This window comes from Seriola lalandi, unplaced genomic scaffold (genome assembly GCF_002814215.2).
Source record: "Seriola lalandi dorsalis isolate HSWRI2012SDOR001 ecotype SW California unplaced genomic scaffold, Sedor1 jcf7180002054689, whole genome shotgun sequence".
NCBI lineage: Eukaryota > Metazoa > Chordata > Actinopteri > Carangiformes > Carangidae > Seriola > Seriola lalandi.
In genome coordinates this window covers 1,185,923-1,202,507 of record NW_019525242.1, presented here as the reverse complement: position 1 = coordinate 1,202,507, position 16,585 = coordinate 1,185,923, and the positions used below count along the sequence as shown (strand labels likewise).

Sequence of the window (16,585 nt, the reverse complement as noted above, 5' to 3'; positions counted from 1 at the left end):
AACTACACCTCAAGTCAGTAAAAGCACTAAACACAGAGTAAGTGACGTGTTCAGTGCTACTCACAGCAGCTACTTAGCAGTGCTAATATGAAAATGCTGCATGTCTGTGTCTGACACGACCCAGGCAGACACAGAAGAACAACTGTTGGTTGTTCTGAAGCCATACGATTCCAGCTGTAACATCACATCACGAAACTCGTTTTTATCCACTTGGTGCAATGTATCTCTGTGAGCTGATTGCCTGTGAGCAGAGCTATCTTCTCCTGCTAGTGAGAAAATGAGATGGCAAAGAGATTTCTCGCTTGTCGGTTTTGGGAGCGAGTCTGCTTTCTTCTCTGCTGTTACTGCAAAAAGAAAAAAAAAGGCTAACTTAACGATCTTGTCAAGTCGGTGGGGGGACGACCGAGGAGACAGTATCTTCTCTCTAAATACAGAGCCAAGTGAGTCTCCTTTGCCCGTTCCTACAGGTGACAGTGCACAGGACACAGATTAACCTGAGGCTGATGCTCTGCACATTTAGCATCTCTCCAGCTGTGTCAAACTCAAGTGGTCAGCCATTTTCTCTTACACATACACTATCATGTTGCAAACTAGTCAGCTTTTTTTTTATCTGTGATTCAAAGGTTTGATGCTCAGACGCAGTTTCCCTGGAGCAAAGTCTTTTGTTTGAGAGTCTGTGTTCTACACAAGATGAATCAAATGTGGAAATTTTGTGAGTTGTGCTTCTGTTAATTGTTTTACTATATATTGTTAAGAAAAAAAACCGCTTGGAGTTAACTCAGCAGACGTTGTATCTCCCCAGTATTCTTGTCTGTCTTGTTCATCACTCCCACTCACGGCTGAAAAATCCCACTCATCTTGTTCCCTATAGCCTTCCTTCCGTCATGCTAGACAAGGAGGTGTCCTTTATCTTATATTCTGCAGAAAGATGAATCAGCAAGACCTTTTGAACTCAGACAAACAAAAATTACAGATTGCCCCCAATCCATTGCATAATGCAAGTGTCATAATGAGTTCACGACTCCCACTCAGCTCTGGAGCCTCTTCATCCTTTTGTGTATTAATATGCAGCAGTGGTTCACATATTATATAATAAATGATATATTAAATATAAACCATATAGTCACTCTAGTTTATTGAAGTAGTGAGAGAAAAAGACAGAAACATGATAACTAAACAACCAGTGTACTAGCTGCAGGCTTCACCTTCAGCAGGATTAAACCCTTTGACCCTCTGAGAAATACAGCGACCGGCAGTGATGCTGCGTTAGGAGCAAGCTGGGAATGTCAGAACTAGGTCACATGCACCAATGGGATTCAATCAAGCCTGTTTTTTCCATTTCAGAACGATGTCACCTTTCGAGATTTATGCTGGCGTCCAAGGCAGCAATGATCAAGAAGCTGAAAATTGCTTCATTACAGCAAAGATTATGAATTTCTTGCTGTCATTATGACCAGCACAGCTCATTTCATCTACTGACAATTACTGTGTAATCCATACAGCCGAGTTTAAACACCACAAAACAAAAACAAACACAAAAACAGATGTGCTGGGGCTAGTCTTCGGCCGATATTCAATAATATTGAATATTGTGATGTTTCCCACCATAAGCGATATTTATCATTAGCATTTTCTGCAGTTTTGCATAGTCTGCACGTGACAAACATAAAAAAGAAAATCTGAAACATGAAATATAATAATAATATGTTATACAAAAAACACCTGAAACATATGTACAATAACATAAGTATGAAAATAAGAATGTTTTTTTTCAGAAATTAAATGCAGAGCTGTTTTTGAGTCTTTTGGTTCAAATCCAAGTCAAGTCTCATTCTTTAGATGGAAAGCCCAAGTGCAGTTTCAAGTATTTGTCAAGTATGTAGAGGGCTTCCCTATGTCCACTCTCAAGTCCTCGAGTCCACTCTACACTCCACTCTACTAACTCCACTCAATATCCAGCTGCAAGTAATGAATCAAAGCTTCTCTCAGTGTTCATTTCTAGGTCGATAGATAAGTAATAAGAACACTAAAGGCAAATATTTAAATATATGACTTTATTGCAAAAAGCAGCAAGATGAGTTTTTGTCTGTTTGTAAAGTTATAGTTTCTATACATCATTGCTCCTCTGTTTTCATCTGAACTCCTCCCTGTCAATAGCTCAGTGAAAGGTGAAATGATAAAGCAGCATGGTGCAGTGGAAGTAAAATAAACACAACAGGCAGCCCTTGTCAATATAAATATAAATAAAATAAAATTTCAAGTTTGTCTGTCTTTACAGTTTTGCACAATTGCTCAATCACATTTCTCTAATGAGTTCACTTCAGTAAAACTCCCAGTTTTCTTCACAGCTTAGCACAACAGTGAGTCTCACAATCCGAAATGCACTAATACAACAAACACAAGTCATTCATATTTCAAAATCAACTCTTGCAGCAGAACACTGTCAGCATTCATCTTCCAACAAGAAAACTTTCTCATTCACAAGCACACAGACTCTAACAACAGGTGGCTTTACAATGGGCACAGTAACACTATTGATTACAGTATTCAGAAAGACAGAAGAAGAAGAAGAAGCTGGTTCACACTGACTGTGGTGCTGACTGCGTGGGGAGTTTTGGCAAAGCAAACTTATTGTAGTATCAAGAAATCTCAGTTAGCAATTATAAAAAAACAAACAGTAGCTCACATTACAACTAACCTAATGAAATGGATAGTATTAGTTCAGTTAACAAAAAAATGTATGTTAGAATAATTTAATAATTTGTACCAAAATATTGATCGGTATAAATGTTTTGAAGCTATAGAGCCGTGGTTGTCAAGTTCTTTCACATCAAGTACCCTTGAACTGTCACAAAGTCAAGTCTCAGGACGAGTCTTCAAGAAGTCAAGTCTCACAGCAGATGAGTCCAAGTGAACTGTCAAGTCTGCGGTTTTCGTTAAATAGATTTTTAGTAGTCAGTCATAGAAAAACGACAACGTAAAATAATTAAATGTGTTGGCACATCAAACTAAATATCAGAATGTATAAAAAAGTATTAATTAAAACTGGAGAAAACCAATAAGACCAAAGGCAGAGACTACACTAATACAAAGTGGGGGTGGATGCATGCATGTGCAAACAGAGAACAGACAGAATATTTTGATTTGCATCATTCAGGGAAAATGACATGCATTTTTTGTTCATTAAGTATCTGTATTATAGTGCTGCAGTGGCTCCTGGATAGAGGTGCTGCTTTTGCTGCAGTGAAATCGCTTGTAGGTCAGATTCATGTTGAGACCAAACAGACATTTTCTTGTTTAAAAAAACAAAACAAAAAGTATGTATACTGGTAAGTCCAGAAAACATTAGGCTACACCTAATAACTGGCAGGGCAGAGAAGTGTCTACACTTTACAGTTATAGGTGTATTCATCTAATGGTGAAATGGTTTTTAGTGACAGTTTAGGTCAGTACTTTTTCCGAAGTCTACCCCTTACTGCAAATGCTAATTAAGACGGCACATGCTACACAGACTCCTCTCTCTCTATGGCCCGAGGCTCCCTAATAAAAGGACTACTTCAAACAGCAAGTGAGCATCTAATTAAATTTCTCCACAAATTAATGAGACACAATGTTTACGCCTCCACGAGACGATTAGTGAAGCAACCAGAGCTGTGCACCAATGATACTGATGTTAAGTTTCAAAGAGGCTCAGTGAGGCCCTTATTGTTTCACCTAAATGATATGCAAATAATAAAAACTAATGCTCCTCTATGTGCAAAACCTTCTTGAAGGCCAGTGGAATGTAAATGGGCCAAACTGCCTCTCTGTATTTATCTAAAGCTTGTTTTCTCTTATCTCTGATGGGTGACAAATATAATTGCAAAATGTTAATGTGTTTTTGTAATACCGCCTGCAGGCTCAATTTTTCTTTGGTATATTTAAGCACTCAGCACATTTGTCCTCGTGTGCTTTAAGGTTAAAACCATGAGCGTGCGATGTTTGCAAATGTTCAACCATCAATAAATGTCAGCTGATGGATTGTGGGAAATCTTATTCACATGCAAAAGATGTTAAACGCTTGTTTGAGGAGAATTTATGAAAATATTAGATTCTTTAAAGAATAAAGCTCAGATACATTGAAATTCAAATATATTCAGACAAATTACAACATGTTCTGCCATGTGCTGTTTGCTCTGACAACACAATAGCTTTATGCTAGCACCATGTAATATTACCGTTATTTCGAGGTGCAGGAAAAGTATATTTATCTGTTTCATCAAAGGATAATATCTTGTCCAGTTGGATCTTCTGCTGGAAACTAAAGTGTAACTGAAGTGCTCAATGGACAGAACCAATAGGAAGCTGCCAATCCTCTCATCAGCTTTTGAGTAAAGTGAACAGTGACCCCAACTCTCATGTTATTCAAGATATAGAACCAAAATCTGACCGAAGGTAAGGCTGTAACTAATAACTGTTTTCAATAGAGCTAGACTGACAGATACATCAGCCAATATTATAAGCCAATCAGTAGCAAGAAAGTGCAAAATTAGGTTTTAAGTGATTTAGAAGCAGTGTCTGCATTACATAGCATCTCCACCAGAGAGCACTGCTTTGTTTCAAGCTTATGTTCTGCTTAATATACATCATTAAAAACAAATAATGAATCCATATCAAGAATGTTTTTTCATGTTGTGTTTCAACATGTAAACATATTACTATTAGCAAAATGTCATTTTTGAATTTTTAAAACTCCAAAACATCGATATGGGTTGGGCTAAAATGTTCATAGTTTGTTTGTTGCCAATGACAAAACAATGAATAGGAAAAAGTGCAACGTGAACTACTTGAACAAAGCTAAGTTTCTTTAAGTGGGCAGCTAAGTGAGATACATCTTTTAATTACAATGTAAAAGACTGGATGTCCCATAACCTTTAATATTTGAATTCTAACAAATGATCCTTGGCCTGGAACACAGTCCCAACAAAATACAGCCACTCCTCAGCCCCTCAGGCCTAACATTACCTCCGCCCCCCAAATATCTGCCTGTTGTTTTTGACTGTGGCTTGAGCCTGAGGCAAAATATAAAGATATGAGTCCAGTCATGTTATCAGCTCAAGAGAAGAGTATCTTTCAAAGTTAGATCAAATTACTTACTGACAGAGAAAATAACACATGTTATTATATATGGCCCAGGCTCTCTGTGGCAGTTATTTTGTGGTATATTGATTATTCATATCATATAATGATATATGCCAGTAATAGTGATTGGTTTCTGGACTGTGGAAATATATATTACAAGGCTGCCTACGTCTACTGTATTTTAGGAAAAGGTTTTGACACTGGGAACAGTATATTATATATCCGATCTACATCAGCTTTGATAACAATGTTTACAGGAATTATTTGTAAAATGTTTTTAGAGACAACAATGTTTCACATTTTGTCTCCATAAGAGCGTTTCCAGACGTAAGTTCTGCTCATAGACTGTAAATGCTCCTTCCATACTGGCGAATGATGCACAAACCCGGTTGTGTATCACTGAGGGATAAGAGAAGAAACACACTGACCCTAAAGGCATACAGTGAAAGTTGCAGGTCATCAGCAGACCTCTCCTCCGCCTGAAGCCAATATATGACCTAACACTTTTAGAAGGACCTTTCTGTACTTTCCTCTTAGCTGCATAGCTTTCATTAGTCCAGCTTAGTGTTTGCTCTCAGGGATGTAGGAAGGGAAGAGGAGTATTTCTGCTTTTCCTCCACTTTGGACCAGGCCTGCCTCCACTGAGACCTTTGCGGCTTGCTGGGTATGTGACACCCAATCCCAGCAGCCTCATTACCGCCTGCACACTGTGGTTACTACATTACAAGACAGGAGGAGGTGCCAGGCAGTTCAGGTGTGGGTCGTGGCCGGTACGAGAACTGCTGTCGATCTGGACTTTGGCACTGGATGACGCCACATCTCTCCCCACAGTAATAAGGACTTGAGCGGCCTCCAACACAACAAAACAAACTAAGTAATGCAGCGGCTGCGGTGTTGACACAAGAGAGGGATTTCAGTAAAAGCACTGATTAAAGTATGAGAGCTTGTATTATTAGTCCGAGGGATGTTACACATTATTATCACCTCCTGCGCAAAACTGCAAGATACAGTTGCCACTTTGTTATTTTACGAGTTTTAGTTTAACGAGTCTCCCTGAAGAGCAATTATTCCGCTTGAAAGAGAGCTGAATACATATCACAGCGAAAATAACCCACACTATTGGTTGACACACTAAATGCAACTTTCAAAAAACATTAAACTCAAGCTAGAACGTATAATAGTGTGAATGTGTGTACAACGTTTGGATTCGGTTCAATTTTACGCACGAGTTTCGGTAGGAAAACTTTGCCCTACTGTGGAAGCACAACAGACCAGTCGAGCCGTGAAAACAGTTAAAATAATAATCTGCCCACATATTTATTATTTATTCATCTTACCTTGTCCATGTCCTCTGCAAGACCCCAAACGGGCGACACAGGAGAGCGAAACGGCGCACAGAAGCCACCACTTGTTTGACAGAGCCATGCTGCTGAACGGAGGGACTGGTCCGCGCTGAATGTAAAGTTTAGAGTGAAACTTCAAGTTGAAGGGCTGAAGTTGTGTGTCCGTGTGTGTGTGTGTGTGTGTGTGTGTGTGTGTCAGTGTGTGTTTGTGTGTGTGCGTACTTCCGTTTGATAACAGTCCGAAATTGAAATTTCCAGTAATTTCCTGAAAGGACAGTGAAATATTCCCCTGAGTCATAACGTTTACTGTCGAATTGAATGAAAATAAATTAGAATATTTAATAGTGTTTTATCATTTCACCTGTCTCCACCACTTATTATTTTTGACAAAAAAGGAGTATGACGTAAGCTTTAATTAGCTTTATTAATAATAATAATAATAATACGATTTTAGACAACAAAGGCATCTAATCAGATAATTGATCCTGCTGTTTAGAAAGCACACAACTCTCTCTCTCTCTCTCTCTCTCTCTCTCTCTCTCTCACTCACTATCTCTCACTATCTATCTATCTATCTATCTCTCTGCTGATGAACTGTAGCGAGCGGGCCCCAGGTTGCATCTTTTCAACCCCTCAACAACACTTTAATCCGCAGCAATTCATCTCACAGTGATGAGAAATTTTCATCTGAAGCCCATTACCCAGACTCAGCTGTCTGTTTCATTCAGGAAATTCGTACCTGAGTAATGGGTTTTGGAGAGGGGTTGAAACGCCTTTCAGCTCTTCCAGGCCTCTGCCAGTGACACGCAGTGTAATTTAGCTTCATGTTGGCACATACATACTGAAATTATAGTCTGCCAGCACCTTTGCACCCCAGACTTTCATAACTTGAATGATTTCATTACACTGTGTTAAATACTGGATTGAATTTATGTACAGTTAAATAGAGATGGCTGCACTTCTGCCAAGGCTGAGGATTTGATACACAGTTGGGGGTCACACAGAATAAAGATCCATGCTTTCATTGTCATGCATGGAAATTCACAAGAGTTTTTCGACTTCACGTCCAAATCAGAGTTTACAGATTGGGTGTCATCTGTTGTAGAGACTGTAAAGCCCTCTCAGACAAATCTGTGACTTGAGGATTAAGAAATAAAATGTCTGGTGTTTAGATGAAAGAACGGTTTTCAGTGGCCAAGCAGCCACAGTAAATTGGGCTACTTCACATATTGGAGACTCCACATGGCCACAAACAGTAACAATAGCAACATAATTTGAACCTCAGTATTTAAACATTTTCACAACAGAAAGATAAACTGCACACAGACACAGTAAAGGAGGTCCTGACCAGGAAATAGCCTGGCACATAACCCCTAAAAAAAAACAGCTAATTGTCATTTTCACACTTTGTATGGACTAGAGGAGCTATTAGTAAGTTTTGTGAATGTGAACTTGACGAGCCTGCACAGAACCCTGACCTCAACCTTATTGGACACCTTTGGGGTGAACTGGAGAGATAACATCATCACTATGTTCACTGCATCACCATCCATAACCAGCTGTTTCTAACCATTCACACTTGAGCGTAAGTTCAATTTCATTCAGGTCACTTCAAAATTAGGGCAACAAAACCACTGGTTATAAGGTTCACAGATTAGAAACCGACTACACCAAAATTAAGGCATCATATTTTTGTGACTTTCATTGTGTTTCAGCAGCCTTCTAGCTAAAATGTAACTTACCATATAAGGAGGGGACATCTATGTACCAAAGACCTCCCCTTTGAATATTGAAAAACACAGGAACTGTAACTGCAGGTACTCAAATTCTTAACTAAGGGTTTTGGCTTTCAGATAAGTGACTGTTATAATTGTTCAATTGATCAACTAAATCATATTTGTATTCCTTATTAACTCCAAGTGCTGTCAAAGAAAGTGAAAGACATCGCAAATTGTTCCAGCACTGCTGGCCACTCTGTCTTTAGAGCTGCCAAGACAAGCTGTCCTTCCAGACAAGACTGTGACAGGGGGTCCTGGTTCAACTCCCCAGAACAGCTGGGAAAATCTGTGCAGGGAAAGTTAATATTTGTTTCTTCTCCCTGGAGAGACGCTGAGGTACCATCATACCAGCCTCCTCAACCGCAACTGCTCTCATGGAGCTCATAAACAGCCAGGAGCAGTAGACGGTGGTCATAATGGTGAGTTTCTGGGAGTTACTGTGTGGAACTTAATGAGTGTGATGTAGAGTAGGAAAAGGGCAAAGATGCTCAGTTCACCTTCCTTTGACAAATAAAGGTTTGAAACAAAGCAATACAATTATAAAAAAGTGTGATATCTCTAAATGTCTTATATAAGATATTAGATAATTGAGTGTGACACTCTCATGTGGATCTTATGAGTCAGTTAAATCACATCAACCGCCCTGAGTAAACTATGACTATTTCATTGTGCATGGGTCAATATCTACCGGGGCAGTATCAATTCAAGTGTGTCATCGTTAATAAAGGTTTGATATTCTGAGGTGCAGTCTGCTGTTTTCAAATAGGTTCAAACCATTCCCAAACAGCAGCTGTTTCCTATGAATTACATTCATTTGCAGTGATTCCAAAATAGCAATTAAGGCTTGGATTAATTTCAGGTTTAATTTTAGATTTAATGGTGAAAAAGCTCCAACAACCCCCCCACCCACATTACCTAACAGCAGGCAGACACTTTTAGCATCTATCTGATGAAAATAGAGGAACATTAAAAAGCTAAAATGACAGATATTTCCTTCTGGAGTTGGAGGAGACCAAAACAGAGCTTGAATGTGAACATAGGCAAGCGTTTGCTAACATGTTAGCCAATAACAACTAATGTCGAAGGTGTGGGGGCTGACAGGTTGGTGAATCTGCCCCCAGGAGGCCAAACTATTAATCAATGCAGGTTAAACCTTCATTACCTATAATGCCATTAACTTGTTGTTTCCATAAAATTAACCAAGTGATTTTACCCACACTTGAATTCACAGGTGCCAATGTTTTGCAAACAATGTATCTGATATGTTTAAAGATTGTTTCCCCCAGAATGCATTTTGCTTTCTCAAATTAGCCAATATTTATAATAATATAGCAGGAGATGTGTGGGAAACTGGTTTTAAAATGTCTGTCTGTGGTGTATGTACAAACATATAGTAAGTATTTACATTAAAAGTATAGGATGACATTTGGTCTTGACTTAAGATAATAACACTCAATTTTAATATTCCTGAAATGAGAGAAACCACACAGGCACAAATTTCTCACCCCACGGGCAGAGTTCTTCTTGTTTAGAGAAAATGAGCCTTGAGGGGCTGAAAATGAGACTGAATCAATTTGCAACACACCACAGTCCACAGTCTTGGCGCTTTTCAGTGTGTGTGTTCCTGAGTGTGTACGCTTGGTTGTACATTTGTGCACATGTGTGGGATGTCAGTGGACAAGAATGTGTCCGTCTGTGAGACTAATCATGCAGCGCTATTACTCACTGTGTTCAGGGAAACTGTGAATCTGTGGTCTCCCCCCCACCCCACCTTCTGAGTGGAAAGCTGGTGAGGGAGAGAAAGTAAAAGTCACATGGTCAAATCTCCAGAAAAGCCCTGATGGAATTTCCTGTGTGCTAATTTTCCCACGATACCATGACCTCAATATTGCTCACTCAAAACAACGTGTTGGAGTGGAACACTCCTGACACTTTGTGGCTTGTAGCTGATGAATGACGTTATTGTCTGCCCTCTGTTTTCAATGACTGTACTCTTGGTAACTTCACAGAGAAATGAGAGTCCTTAATTCTATCTGTCTCCAGAAAAGAAAATATATTACAGATGCAGATGGCACATGGAACTATCGTTGATCGGAAGAAATGTTGAATTTGTTTACAGTATTTTTAGAAAAGGAAATAAATGATAAATTAATATCTTGCAAAATCTGATGCTTTACGCCATCTTTTTTAGTATTTAATATTCATTAGTTGTTCATTTAGTTTGACACAATATTGTTAATTATACAATACATAGCTAACCTTAGCTAGCTAGCTAGCATTAACAGCTGTTTACTATACCAGTTTAGAAGTATTGTTGTGAGTTCAGTGTCAGCTGTCCCCAGTGGTGGAAAGCAACATCAGTGTTAATTCTTGTCTCCTTCAGGTCTTTTCCTCTGCTAAAGTTAGCATGCTAACCAGCTGGCCAACTCATCAGTCTGTTATAACCTCTTGTCTTGTAAACACAGCGATGGATGAAGCTCTTGTCAAGCGACAGTCACCACCACCGCTCCCAGAGAGGAACCACGTTCGGCAGCAGAGAAAACTTACAAAAAGTCCCTTTAAACCATTGAAGAAGAAGAGGTTGCAACAAGATTCTGTAATTAAAATGGTGTCAAACTTAAAACAAATGAAAATATTGTGGAAAACATGACTGAAATAGTGCATTGATTTTTGTTTAATGGATTAATTTGACAAAAATTACAATCTCCACATCAATCCCCATAGGATTTAAATTGTGTTTCCCTTGTATTGATACAACAACATCTCCACCTCAGCCAAGTGTAAGAACTATATTTTTTAAATTTAGTATCCACACAAGCTTTTATGCACAAATTAAAGATGCGCATACAAACTAAACTGGTGGCGTGAAACACACTTATTTCTTGGCTATAAAAGGTCACAAACCAATAAAAGATTGAGAACTGACATCAACATATTTACACCTGAAGGCTTTAACTGTTGCTGCTATTATTTTCCTTTCCAAAGGGTGTTGCAGGTCAGCATGATGGCTTGTCTGACAATGACCAAACACTTCCCCCTTGTGGAGAATCAGCCAGCTGTTGTATGGTTTTGAGTTAGTGAGGGTGTTATAAACCCGTCCCCAGAAGTTTATGCATCAAAAATAAGGAATAAAAACATTTTCTTATTTCCCTCTTCGATACGTGTAATTCTGCAAACAGAAGTACACCCAGCAGTCATCATTCTCTGTCCTACTGCAGCTCTACCCAAAAGACTTGGATTAAGCCTTGCTCAAGACCACTTCATTCTGCCATGCTCTGTCTTGCTCAGATAACACTCACAGTCCTTTAGCTCCATTAGAAATCCTCCACTGCAGCCAAACATGTTTCAAGTTGTTATGGAAGGAAGTTTAAAAGTAGTCAGATGATGTTGGTGGGTGATTTAGAAAGGAGAGTAATGAAGCTTTGACAAAAGTTCATCTTAAAAATATTGCTCCTTTTATAAAGTTAAACAAAGCAGCTGACGATTTACATAATACTCCACAGTGAGATAACCTTCAGATCAATGATTAATTTAATGAGCCAGTAGAAGTCTTTGTCTGACAAAGGATGGTCCTTGAGTATAGACTCGCAGTGTGTGGGTTGAAATCTGTGGCCACTTATAAATAAAGGTTCAGAGACTGAGTCACAGCTACAACACCTGCTGGCGTTAATGTGAACCTCTCCCGCCGGATTCTGTAACCACCTGGTGCACTTCATTATCTGTCTCAGTGTAATCTCTGTAACTTCTCGGGGGCCCAGGGGCCAGTGAATAAGCAGCTCTCTTTGATGTAAAATGGTGCCATGATTACAGTCCAAACAATTTATAGCGTCTACAGCAGCATTACAGAATGTCTGAACAGTTAATTTTTTTCACTCCTGGCACACAGAGGGGGGATATACAAAAGCTCTCCCACCTGGAGCTGGAATACAGGCTACTGTTGCTTTGATATCAGGAGGAAATAGCACAGCATCATTGTGTACATTACTGTTTATAGCCTCGTACATCCGTTCCCTTAGCACCCAGCTTACATTAATCTCAAGTCTCAGTTAAATATATTAGATGCTTTAATTGCATCTCCAGGAGATGATGAGTCATTTTGCATCTGGAGGGAGACACACTAATATCATATTTGCATTCCTGAATAAATACAGCAAAAAATAAACTTGTTGATTCTTGTTGTGCAAAATGTCACAAGTTAGGGTGGGAACAGATTGAAGTGCATCGATGGATGAGGACATTTTAATTGGATTTTCTTTCTTCTGTGCAATTAACATTTAAGTAATGTAAGTTAAAATACGCAAAATCAAACATCATTAAGTATAACATCCTCTGTGCCATCAAGTATCGTAGTCATATTATTGCAGGCGCCTTGCAGGGTTTGCAAAGGCTTATTGGGCTGGAAAGTAATTCAAACACTCTAACCCTAATCCTAACCCTAACCCTGATATGTGGATAACATGCAATAATTTAACACTCACATTGACCTCTTTTCTGTATTGAGTACTTCTACTCTTAACACTTACACTTCTATTCGAATTATTGACATGAAAGTTGTAGAAAAGCAATGCAGCCAAAGCATCAAAATACAACAAACACCAAGATCAATACACCTTTATAGTAATGATATATTTACGGTATGTTATTTGTACATCATGTGTATATAAAACAGAGTGAGAAAAATAGATAAAATATAAATAAATGCACATATTCATATAGTATATAATTTGAATAAAACATTCAAAGGCAACAGATGAACATTCTACTAGAACACAGAGAGTTCTACTACAACTGAGGGTTCTATGAGAAAGTTTGCGTTGAAGAGTGGATTTGGCAAAATGTACAGTAAGAAGGACGAAGAAATTTCAGATGAAGAGGAAGAAGAAGAAGAAGAAGAAGAAGAAGAAGAGGACACCATGGAGAAGGAGACGGACAGTCGCTCAAAGGAAGAGATTGAAGAGACTAAGGCTGAAGAAAAGATAACAAAAAGCCTAACTCAACCAGAGAAAGAAGAGGAATATGTCAGCCAAGTGACCGAACAGGACATCAGGACGCAGGAGTCCATTGATAATGAAGCTACAGCCGAAAAACCAGCCAAGATGAAATTTTTCAAAAGCCTAAAGACAACATTAAAGAAAGGCTTTAGCAAAAAGACGAACCCTGTGGATGTAGAAGCAGAGGAGGATGATGCTACAGTGGAACAGCAAACATCTGTCTGTCTGGAGCATCTATTTATTGAAGACTTTGAAGAGACTAAGGCTGACGAACCGATAACAAGAGGCGTTATTCAATCAGATATATCTGAGAAAGACGGAAAGGAAGAAGAGAAAGAAAATGTTCAAGAAAGAGAGGAAGTCAGGATCCCTGAGACAGGATCATCTTCCAGACTCTCCACCAGGTCACAGGAGAGCGAGGAGGAAGCTTTATCTGCTTCTTCTTCTTCAAGCTCCACCAGAGCCATCAAAGAAGAAGCAAATGTGACCATCAGTCAAGTCACGGAGCACGACGTCAGGACACAGGAGACCTATTTATTATGTTGAACTGTCTTCTGTTGCCTTTTTGTTCAACTTTGAAATATTGTTTTTACTTGTTTTTACTAACCATTGTTGTTGTTGATCTTTAAATTCTTTCAAGGATCAGAAAGAGCAGTATGAAGCTCCAGCTGAACAAACGTCTTTCGCTCTGGAACAACAATTCACTGAGCCTCTTGAAGAGAGACGTGCAGAGGCTGAAGATGACCTGGTCATGGAGATACATTCAGCATCATCCTCAGAAGAAGACGGATCTGCTGAGTTTTCCCAGGGGGACAATGAAGCAGCAGCAGACCAGACACCTGTGCCAAACATGTCTCCTGTAATAAGGAGATTCTTCCAGAGTCTCACTGACGAGTAAGTCCTTTATTTTCTCACTAAAACTCTAGTGGATACTTGAAGACATTTACACATTTGTGTGCATTATTTCTGTTTCACCCTTTGATTCTGTTCTTTCTTTTGAAGACAATGGAGGGAAGTAAGCGAAGGCGTCTACAATCGAGATGTGAAGGAGAAGCTGATCGATATGTGCGTGGACGTGCTGAAGTTCATCTCAGACTCGGTCATAAGAAACGTCTTGCGGTCACTCAGTCAGTTATCCACCACATCTCGCACCGCCATCCTGAAGAGCCCCATTTCCTCCGAGCATCTGAAAAAGTTTTTCAACTATGACGTCCAGAGTAGCGTGGAAAGCTCCTTCAGTCAGGCTGTCAGTGATACCATCGGTGCAGATATCCCCGTCAGCATCTCACCTGACTTCACGGAGGCCATCGCCACTGAGGCTCTCGATGTGGTCAACCCTGTCCTTTCTGTGGCCATTAAAGCCTCAGTGGTTAAAGGATCCTCCATTGAATCATCCACTGATCATTGAACAGAAGAAGAAGAAGAAAACCAAACGACCTCTGTGCACGAGACTGTTCTGCTGCTGCTGCTGCTGCTGCTGCCATGACAATCGACGACGACGAATAAACCGGAGGTACAACTCTTCTCCACCTTTTTCTCTCTCACCCCCTTCTCTATCTACCCACCCTCCTCTATCTCACCCCCCCTCTATCCCATCCCCCATCTCATGCCCCTCTCTCATGCCCCCTCTATCTCACCCCCTCTCGCTCCCCTTTCTCATCCCTCTCACCCTCTCTCTCATCCCTTCTTATCCCTTTCTACTCTCTCTCTCCCCCTCTCTCTCACCCCTGTCCCCTTTCACCTCTCCCACTTTCTTTTCTCTCCCTTCTCTCTCACCCTTTTTTACCCCTCTCCCCTTTCTCCTCTCTCTCACACTTCCCCCCTCCCTCCTCTCTCCCCTCCTCTTTCACCTCTCTCCACCTTTCTTTTCTCTCCCCTTTCTCTCACCCCTTCTTATCCCATTCTACTCTCTCTCTGCCCCTTCCAACTCTACCCCCCTCCCCCCTTTCTCCTCTCTCTCACCCCCCTCCCCTTTCACCTCTCCCACTTTCTTTTCTCTCCCTTCTCTCTCACCCTTTTTTACCCCTCTCCCCTTTCTCCCCTCCCTCCTCTCACCTTCTCTCTCAAACTTCCGCTTCTGTCTCCTCCCCTTTCTCCGACCTTTCTCCTACCTACCCCCTTTTTCGCTCTCTCTCTCTTACCCCTCTCTATCTCACTGTCACTCTCTCTCCACCCTTTCTGTCCCACTCTCTTTCTCTCCCAATCTCTCTCCAACTTCCCTTTCTCTCCCCCTCGGTCTCTCTCTCCGACTTTCTTTTCTCTCCTCCAATCTCTCACCCCCACTCCTCTTTCTCCTCTCTCTCTATCCCTTTATTTTCTTTTCCCCTCTCTCTCACCCCTTCCTTTTTTCCTTTCTTTCTCCCCCTTCCACTCTTTTCCTCAGTCCTGTCTCTCCCTTTCCCTCTTTACCCCTTCCCCTCTCTCTCTACTTTTTCCTGCTTCCTTCCTCTTTCTCTCTCTCACTCTCCCTCTCTCTCCCCTTTCTCACCCCCCTCTTTTTCCAACTTACCCTTATCCATCCCCTCGCTCTCTCCTGCTCTCTTACCCCCTCTCTCTCCCCTTTTACTCCCTTCTACCACTCTCTCGCTGTCCCTCTCTCTCTCTCCCCGTCCCCCTCTCTCCCACTGTTTCTCACCCCTTACTCCCCCCTCTTTACACCCCACCCTCTCTCTCTCCCCCCTTTTCCTGCCTTCTTTCACTCTGTCTCGCTCTGCCTCTCCCCCCTCTTTTTCCAACTTCCCCTTCTCTCCCCCTCGCTCTCTCTCTCGCTCTCTCACCCACCTCTCTATCTCACTGTCACTCTCTATCTCCCCCCTTTCTCCTCTCACCCTTTCTCCAACTTCCCCTTCAGTCCCCTCTCTCTCTCCCACTTACCCCCCTTTCCTACTCTCTTTCCCTCTCTCTCCCTCCTTTCTCCCACCTTCCCCTTTTCTTTCAATCTCTCCCTCCCACCTTCTCCTCCCTCTCTTCCTCCCTTCCCACTCTCTCCCACCTTTCCCACCTACCCCCTTTCTTTCTCTCTTTCTTGCCGATCTTTGTTCTCTCCCCTTTCTAACCCATCTTCCCCTCTTTTTCCAACTTCCCTTTCCTCCCCCTCACTCTCTCTCTCCCACCCTACCCTACCTACCCTCCTTTCTCTCTCTAACTCTGTCCCTCTCACTCCCCTCTTTATTTCACTGTCACTCACTCTCTCCTACCTCCCTCCTCTCTTTCACTTTCTTTCTCTCGCCTTTCTCACCATTCTCCCTCCTCTCACCACTCTCTCTCTTCCAGCTTTCTAGTCCCTCTTTCTCAACCCCCCCTCCCTCTTTACCCCCAACCCTTCCCATCTTTTCCTGCTTTCTTCCTCTCT

At 41.0% G+C, this 16,585-nt stretch overlaps 1 protein-coding gene across 2 annotated transcripts in view; it reads right to left on the bottom strand.

Moving 5' to 3' along the window:
• The window catches only part of tfpia (tissue factor pathway inhibitor a), a 45,588-nt gene extending 38,971 nt beyond the window's left edge, over positions 1-6,617 (bottom strand). The window contains exon 1 of one of the 2 annotated variants that reach the window (XM_023423053.2): positions 6,459-6,617. In XM_023423053.2, the coding sequence (XP_023278821.1) occupies positions 6,459-6,546 (88 nt within the window). In that variant the 5' untranslated portion in view covers positions 6,547-6,617. The remainder of the gene's footprint in view (positions 1-6,458) is intronic. The other variant, XM_023423054.2, reaches the window with a different exon arrangement.
• Between the last annotated feature and the right edge of the window lie 9,968 nt (positions 6,618-16,585).